At 44.3% G+C, this 9,026-nt stretch overlaps 1 protein-coding gene across 1 annotated transcript in view; it reads left to right on the top strand.

Moving 5' to 3' along the window:
• LOC139203515 (protein unc-13 homolog B-like) overlaps window positions 1-8,701 on the top strand; it is a 24,876-nt gene extending 16,175 nt beyond the window's left edge. The window contains exons 4-8 of the mRNA XM_070833305.1: window positions 3,575-3,692; window positions 4,409-4,532; window positions 6,213-6,286; window positions 6,841-6,898; window positions 8,484-8,701. Coding sequence (XP_070689406.1) covers window positions 3,575-3,692; window positions 4,409-4,532; window positions 6,213-6,286; window positions 6,841-6,898; window positions 8,484-8,701 — 592 coding nt within the window. The remainder of the gene's footprint in view (window positions 1-3,574; window positions 3,693-4,408; window positions 4,533-6,212; window positions 6,287-6,840; window positions 6,899-8,483) is intronic.
• Window positions 8,702-9,026: the final 325 nt, after the last annotated feature.

Genomic DNA, 9,026 nt, shown 5'->3' with positions numbered 1-9,026 from the left:
CACAGATCTCCCTGTATTCCTTTTAGTTTGAGGGAATTTGTTCAAATAAATGAAAAAACAAAGTAAGTAAATATGTTTTTCATCATAACTCACCTTCTCCCTGAGCCTCCTCCTCACCACTGCTCCTTCCTCCCACTTCTCTGTCCGTAAAGTCGTGTGGAGGTTTGGAGGAATGGTGACCTTTCCCCGTCCCCACACATCAGCCCGTGTTAGTCTTTGGACAGCGACGTTATCGGGTTATAGCGACAGGAATGATCCACTGCTGTCTGATCGCTGTCGACACTCCTCAGGGGCGCCGTTTATCACCAGGACTGTTCGTTTCCCACATCTGGCCTCAAGGGAAGCCGAACATGGATATTTTGATCAGTTTCTACAAGATCCACATGTGTGATTCCACAGATGTGAACTTCTGCCCACTGACAGTATAACACATCCACCACACTGAGCAGCACCAGACTCCACTGACAAAAACACCAAAGTCACATAAATGGAGGCAGCAGCTCCTGTGATCAGTGAGCTTCACCCCCCCCCCCCCCCCCCCCCCCACGACTTGTTGCTCCTTTCTTTTTCATTTTCTTTCCCACTCTTAAACACAAGATGGCTGTGTGTGTGTGTGTGTGTGTGTGTGTGTGTGTGTGTGTGTCTGTGTGTCTGTGTATGTGTTTCATTTGCTGTTACACCACAAACCATTCCATCAATAATGGATGGGCTGTGATGGAGAGGAGGATGTAAACACACACACACACACACACACACACACACACACACACACACACACTGTCACACACACTGTCACACACACACACACACACACACACACACTGTCACACACACTGTCACACACACACACACACACACACACACACACAGGTGTGTCTGGTTGGACGACATCATCATTATTGTTTATCCTGTTAGTATTTTATGTTTCATGGTTTCAGTGAAACAATCAGCAGGTTTATTAAGTCTTTACAGAGCAAAGAGCCTTTGTGTGTTGGTAAATATATTTATATTTATATTCTCCTCCTCTTTTTATATTCCTCCATGTGTATTGGTTCTATTTTTATACTCTTTTATACTTCCTCTGTCTAAACTGTACATATGTTTGTTATCTCCTCCTGTCTGCTGTCTTATCTTATCTTATCTTAAAAGCTGAATTCAAACCAAACTGAAGCCCATGCTCCGACACGCTGAGGCAGCCGTCCACGCCGCCATCTTGTTTATGTTTATACAGGTCTGACTGTCATGTGACACCTTCACCGTTTTTAAGCAGATTCAGGCTCACCTGTCTAAAGAACTATTGCTGCCTACTGTTTGTCACATGATTGGTCACATGATCAGTTGCGGTCAGACTGGAGGAGAACTGGATCCACTGGACTGGTTGTACTCTGGAACAGGTTTAATGGACGATTAATCCCATAATGCTCTGAGTGTAACACACTCAAGTGTAACTCTGCATTAAATCCAGCAAGTTGATTTTAAACACAGGCGTTCCTCAAGGTTGTGTCTTATCCCCCTTTTTCTTCTCTGTGTTCACCAACAACATCTCCTGTAACAGTGAAGGAATGACTCTTTATATGTGGCTCACCTGCCGGACAGCACTGCGCTGACCCGTTACAGCTGACAGTCAACAGCCTCGCCCAAACTTCTGATGAAAGCTTAACATCTCGAAAACAAAGGAGTTGTGCTGTGGGGACAGAGGTAAATCTGTGACACCCCTTTTTACACCCGTCAGTATCCAGGATCAGTCTGTCGAGCAGGTAGAAGTTTTTAAATACAGACTCTGTGTACAAAACAGCACAACAGCGCCTCCACCTGCTGAGGAAACTGAGGACTTTTAATGTCAGCAGAGGCATTTGAACCCTGGTCTACACCTCACTCACTGAATCCATCCTCACATGGTACAGCTCCCTCTCCACTAACCACAAAACAAAACTCTCCCGTATCGTTAATCAGGCCAGTAAAATCATTGGTTCACCACAAACTCATGTCTCTGAACTGTACAACCGCTCGATCAGGAAAACCACCCTGATCACAGAGGACCCCTCTCACCCCCCCATCACTGCTTCCAGCTGCTTCCATCAGGCAGACGTTGGCCCGCAAAAACATCTATAGAAAGTCCTTTATTCCCATAAGCACCCTGAACAACATGAAATAAGACAGTGAACAGCACTTATATTTGGCTGCTGTTTGCTTTTAACATTTCACTTGTCATCTGTGTGTGATATGTGTTGTTTTTATTGTTGGAGCCTTGTCAAAGGAGAGTTTCTGTCACCGCTGGGGCAGACAATGAAGTCTATCTATCTATCTATCTATCTATCTATCTATCTATCTATCTATCTATCTATCTATCTATCTATCTATCTATCTATCTATCTATCTAGTAGTCTAATGTCCATTTAAAAAGCCACCAGTATCCATATCAGTCATTGATTATGAGGCCACTTATCGTCCCGTCACTGCAAACAGCTCTCGTTTTTATGGATGTTATTTATGGTTCCTGCTGCACACGTCGGTGCCTCGGCCCTGTTGTGTTCATGTTCTGGGTTTACAGCAGTTTACTGGTAGAAGCCAGTGTGGACTCTTTATTAACAGTCTTTACTCAAACAGTGTTTAACCGTCTCTGCAAAACCTTCAGGAAGACTTCAGTCACATTTATGTGAACAAAGAAAACACACATGGAGGCCCTGGACGGTGATAATGCAGCATGTAGGAGCATCATCATCTTAACTGGAACCGTTTCCTCAGCTGGCTTCACACACACACACACACACACACACACACACACACACACACACACACACACACACTCTCTCTCCCCGTCTTCCCAGCTGTGAAGTGTCATCAGAGATGACTGACAGCCAAACTGAGGGGGGATGAATATGAATGGAGCTGAGGAAGAATATGCAGATGAGTTCGCCTGCTGTCTTCTCTCAGAGACGGATCTGTCAGAAAGTGACGGCTGTCATCCTTCACCCTCACTGCTGTGGGATAAAACAGTCCACTTACTGACCTGGGGGGGGGGGGCAGAGAAACACAGGTAGAATATAGACTGAAGGCGTTGGGGTCTCTAACTCTGGCTCCTCTCTGGAGCTGCTTCCAGCTGCTGCTTCATCAGATCATCTGACTCCAGTGTTGTCTGGTCATCCAGTGCTGCAGATCCTCCTGTGGTCCCTTCACACACACTCCTCACTAAAAGTCAGGGATGTTCAGCTTCCAGGTGAAATCTCAGGATGAACCTAAAATACTGAACATGTTTTGTTGTGGTTTACCTACCACTGCTGGTAGATTTTCTTTAAATAAATTGTTTAAAATGAATAAAATCACCATTGCATGCTTCTACTTAAATGCCCTACTTTCATGATATAATATCACTGTAGCATTCACTTTTTACATTTTCCATAGATTTCACCTGAAAGCTGAATATCCCTAACTTTTAGTGAGTAGTGGTTTGTTGTATTATCTTATTGTAGAGAGTGCTTGTTAATGTAATCTATGTTTTATAAGAAGAACAGTTGTGCTCTATAGATAAACACATCACGTGTCACGTGTGTGATGTGTCGTCCTGTTTCTGCAGTGAGATCAACCACCTGGAGTCGGGCCTGGTGGTGGAGCTGTGGAACAAAGGGCTGATCTGGGACACCATGATCGGCACGGCGCTCATACCGCTGGACACCGTTCGGCAGTCTGACGAGGTAACGAGCGGCTCAAGGTCCTCTGGTTATCTTCTTACACTGCTTTCGACCACATCTCACAGTCTTCATCAGCAAACCATCTTTAAAGACACGTTCACAAAAGAGTGCTGAAGCAGGACTCTCTCTGACAGAACCGGTCCCTGCTCTGTCCAGAAATATGAAATACAGTATATAACATATATAATATACTGTATATATTCATATATTATTAGTATTATTATAGAGGCTTCGGCTGTTTGAAGTGTGTGAAGTGTTTTTAGTGCTGCACTTTCTGCAGACAGTCTCAGTCCAAACGCTGACCCGTTTTGGCCCGAGATGTTTCAGACCTGCCTCAGAGGTCTCCGGTCTGTTTTATGAAGCTGCTAATTAAAGTTGCTGCTAATCACCACATCTGGGCGCCCGGCTTCAGGCTGCTCTACACCTAAATGAATAACTTTATCTAAAGCGCTCACTGTGTGAAGCTAAGCTGCTTAGACGCCTCTGCTGACTTATTAAAACACCATCTTCACCTGTCAGCCAAACTAAAAAGCACTCTCACAGGTTTCAGTCGTGTCCCTCCGCCAGACCTCATTACTTTTTCTGGAGAGTTTGAAAGCGAGGCAGCAGCACACATGTAGTCGTTAATAATGCAGCCTCAGTGTTTGACTTCTCCCCCCAGTTTGAAGCACAGTAAACGCCACAGTGTCAGCTTTCTCTCCATCCCTCTCTTCCCTCAGGAGGGACCAGGGAAGTGGACGTCTCTGGACTCGGAGGTGTTAATGAGGGAGGATGAGATCTGTGGAACCACCAACCCAACTCCTCACCAGGTGCTGCTGGACACCCGCTTTGAGCTTCCCTTTGGTACGTGAATCTTCAGCGCCGATCTGAGAAATAACTGCTCATTACACTTGATGAGGAGATGGCAGCTAAAGGAGAACTTGGGACCTGGAAGATCCTTTTGGTTTAACCACAAACAGCCGTCATATCGCTCTCTGCACACACACCAGACTACATTCACTAAAACACTCATTTAACCTCACAGGACACATGAAGAAGTTATCCTTTACTGTAGCAGTGTGTTACCAGTCAGAGTATGAACAGACATAAGACACATGAAATACAGACAGACTTTATCAGCCAAACACCAAGAACTACTGAGGGAGCTTCTACTTTGGATCTACCAGCGTTTTAAGAAAACTCTGTTGTTAACTTAACTAAAGGAAGAAAGAATAATAAATAGACTATTCTAGATTAAACTGGAGTTAGTTCAGCTGATTAACAGGCAGATTTGGATCATATGGGGATGATGAGAACTCTCCATTGTGTTTTGCACAGTACTGTTAGTATTCAGACTCCCTTCAGCAGCACAGCTCACCTCCACTGAGAGCTGGCTTGTGCTCAGCGGCCATATTTGTACAGCCTCCATATATCGGAGCACCACATGAAGTTTTTATGAGGAGCTTCTTCTTCTCTGTAATGTTTCGGTTGCCCTAAATATTCCTCAGCACTCTTTATTTGTGTTCCTCTGTCTTTGTATCTCTTGAGTGAAGCCGTTTCCTCTTGCAGCTCTTAATCTCAGCAGCCGTCTGCTCTCTTGTCCTCGGATGTTGAAGTGGCTCCGGTTCGAGCTGCTGTCCGCTCGACTCGACACAAAGGCCTGAAGATGGAGATAAGATAGCGGCTTCCCTGTTTGGAGAAATCCTTTGAGAAAAGTTAGAATAACTGACATTCAGTTTACTGCTCAGGATCTGATCAATAGTGAGTTCCATCTTTTTGGACGTCACTTGTCACAGTGAGTCCAAACACCAACATCTGTTTAAAGGACTCTGATCCGTTCTCAGGTTCATTAGTCATTATTCACACGGACACGACCCACATATGGTCAGGACAGAAAAGACCAGAGAGCTTTTTGTCTCCACAGACTGTCTGTCTGTCCGTCCACACTGTCCAGCTGTCCTTTTCTCTGTCACCTCGGCATCTTCTTTTCTGCTGGTGGTGATGATGTCACAAACAGGAAGCAGGGAATCAATAAACAGTAACAGTTTTACAGACATGAATACCAAAGCTCACTCTGACCGAGGAATGATGAACGCTGCAACCTTTAGATTTGAACATGAATATAACAATAACATGTTCTTCCAGCGTATTAACTGATTGTCTCCGTGGGAACGTGGCAGAGTTTGTAGTCCAGCTTTTACACCCCCTGACTGTTCTTCTGCTCCTCTGGCTGTGGGGACGAGCTGCGAGGCCCCCGAGGTGCTGGTCGATTCTATTTTTGGGGCCCCAAAAGGAAACGTCCTCATCTGCTATGAAACACATGAATATAAGATGGGGGCACATAAAGCAGCGTGTGTGGGACGGGGCGGGGGCTGAGGGAAGGGTGGAGCTCTTCCATCTCTTCTTGCACTTTGCTTCCCATTCTGTTTTGCACTCTTCCTCCATTATTTACTTTCTCTCCCCGTCACCCCCTCCTCAGTCCTGCCCTCCATCCCCTCCTGTTCGTCCTCTCTCTCACGCTCTCCCGTCTGTTCTTCCGTGCAGACATCCCGGACGACGAGGCTCAGTACTGGACCAGTAAACTGGAGCGGATCAACACCATGCGGATCCATGACGAGGTCAGTGTCCCCAAGACGGCCACTTCCTGTTAGCAGGCGTTAAAAGGCAGGAGGCTCAGAGGAGATCTTACTGCTTTTTCATTCATTTTCCTTGTAGCTGGGGAAGAAGTCGTAGAGTTGTAACCTGAGCGGGAGTACAGGGGGGGGGGGGCAGTATTCTGGTTCTGGTGTTGATATAAATCATAAAAACTTAATAACGGTGTTTCCTCTGTCGTGTATTTCCTGCATCCATAGAAACAGTCAGAAGAGCAGAGGAAGAAGTAGAAGTACATTTACGCTGACGAGTTAATCATCAGAATAAATAGAACAGCAAAAGTATTCTTCTTCTTCACCTTTTAAACGGTCCCTCCATGAGAAAGTGATCAGGACCTCTGAAGGTTTCTGCTCATGTCAGTTTACATGTTAAAGGAAATGGTTGCAGGACTGAGCTGTTCTGTCCTCACAGTCGGCTCTCTGCTGACACCTAATGAAGAACCATCACTACTACATCACAGATGATCTATGATCCCCCCCCCCCACACACACACACTTCTCTTTTTATGTTCTCTCTTTAGTATCCACTGCAGGAAGAGGTCCAGAGAAGACGGATGGCCTCTGTGCCCTCTCAGTGCTGTGAGTATGGAAGTAAAAATCTGCTGTCACACGTTCATGTCAAAGCACTTTCACAGTATTTGGTGATCATTTGATTTACAGGCCGTTAAGTACATGATGCAGAAATAAGCAATATAAAGACACGTCGTAGTGGTAGAATCACTGTAGACTGTTGTGCAGTTACACAAGAGGCTTGGTTGGTCATTACATGGGAGGTAAGAGTTATAGTGAGAAATAAAAATAAGAGATATTAAATCAATAACACAGGTGTTAAAAACAGAAGTCACAAGAGTCAAAATGTACCAATAAATAAGAACCATGAAACATTAAACTAACTAAAACAATGATATTAAAAGCAAGATTATAAAAAGAAGTCTGGAGCTGCTTCTTAAAACTATTAAATATGTTAATTGGCTGATTTCCCTGCTGCTCTTATCAGGTTTATTGTGCTCAGAGTTCTTTTCTGCTGCATGTTGACATGCTGACGGTTCAAATATAAAGTCTGATGTGAGGCTCTGAACAGACTCAAGCCTCCCGTCTGACCCTGACTGTCACCTAAATCTACTACTGTAACTATTCATTCCCATAAAATATCTTTATTCTGCTTCTAAGATGTAATTAAAGGCCAGTTTGTTTCTCATCCCTTGTTGTTTATTGAGCAGGAAAAGATATTTCATACCCATGAGTGCTGATGCAGTCTGGCTCTGACTGAGCTGTTACCTTCTGTGTCGGTGTTGATTCTTCTGACTGACTTCGTCGCTTTGCCTCACTCAGTTCGGACTCTTCTCTTACTGGTGTTAGAGGTCGTCTTTTCCATCAAGCCCCACAGATTTGGGTGTTTTCGTTCCCATCACATGTTCCGCACTCGTTCCACAGTAACTGGTTTGTTTCTTCAGTACTGAAGTTCACTTTTCTTCCTGCCTCCATGCCACCAGGCAGCTGGAGTTATTTTGGGTGGAGTGACCAGCAGAGTATGTATAGATGTTGTTTTTCCCTCCGTCATTCGTCATTCACTCCATTCCTGCATGGCGACGGTCTGCCCCCCCCCCCTCTTTTTGAATAAGGCCTGTATGTTTGGTCTGAATCCTTTTGTTTGTCCCCACTGGATTTGAAAGTTCACATTCTTGTATCTTCCTGATCAAAATGCAGTAACGTGTGTGGGTGCATGTTTTATGGACTTCCATCACTAATTAGTGTTCATTTCTTGCTGTTTGTGTCGTTGTTGGCTTGGTGTTCATGCTTTTTGTATTACACGCCTGCTGCCACAAGAGGGAGCGTTTTATTCACACATTCCTTGTTTGGATCAGAGCATCCTTCAGATTAAACCTCTGAGTATGAGCTGAGACGAACTGTTTAACAACATGTGACTTTAATATGAATCACCCCTTTGATTTTACTTTACATTTTACACATTTAGCTCTACGATGTGACTAATGTCATGTCTGCAGTGTAAAGGAGTAAAAGGAGTAAAAGGAGTCTCACAGTAATTATAAGCAGTGAGCAGACTGTGTAACACTTAAGTTACCTACATTTATCCATCAGTTTGTTTTAGAAATATTCTTCTTTGCGTTTTACTGAACTGTTTGTGTCGTCTTGTGTCGTCCAGCTTTCGATGACCATGACAGTGCAGTGGATGATCGTGACAGTGACTATCGCAGTGAAACTAGTCACAGACCTCCACGGTTCCACAACACCTCCCAGACAAATTCGTCAGTGCACCAGTACCCTATAGGACGCAGGGTCCAGCATCAAACCCTGTCCAGGGAGTCTGACTCCATACAAAGCTATGAGCTAGACTATAGAGAAATGAGGGGGCCCAGGTAAACACACACCCACTCACAGATACACAACTCTGCCTTCACTGGAGTCATTTATATTCATGTACACGTATAGAGGTCATGAAACACTTGTGTCTAAACCAGTCATCTGCATATCTGTGACTGTGTTATTAGTAATTATTTCTGTTTTTGACATCATTATCATTATGTTTCTGTTTGATTTATCACTGTTAATCTGTTACATCCAAACAGCTGCAGCCTGCTTTCATTTAACTGCATTTAAGATTTTCATGTTTCAACTTTGTGACCAACAACTGGAAACTATGAACTTTTTCACACCATCAAACAAAATACTTTACCTTCCATATGTC

The sequence above is a fragment of the Pempheris klunzingeri genome, chromosome 7 (assembly GCF_042242105.1).
Source record: "Pempheris klunzingeri isolate RE-2024b chromosome 7, fPemKlu1.hap1, whole genome shotgun sequence".
In the NCBI taxonomy this organism is placed as follows: Eukaryota; Metazoa; Chordata; class Actinopteri; order Acropomatiformes; family Pempheridae; genus Pempheris; species Pempheris klunzingeri.
Note: the sequence above shows the minus strand (reverse complement) of the source record. Positions and strands in the feature narration are given on the sequence as shown.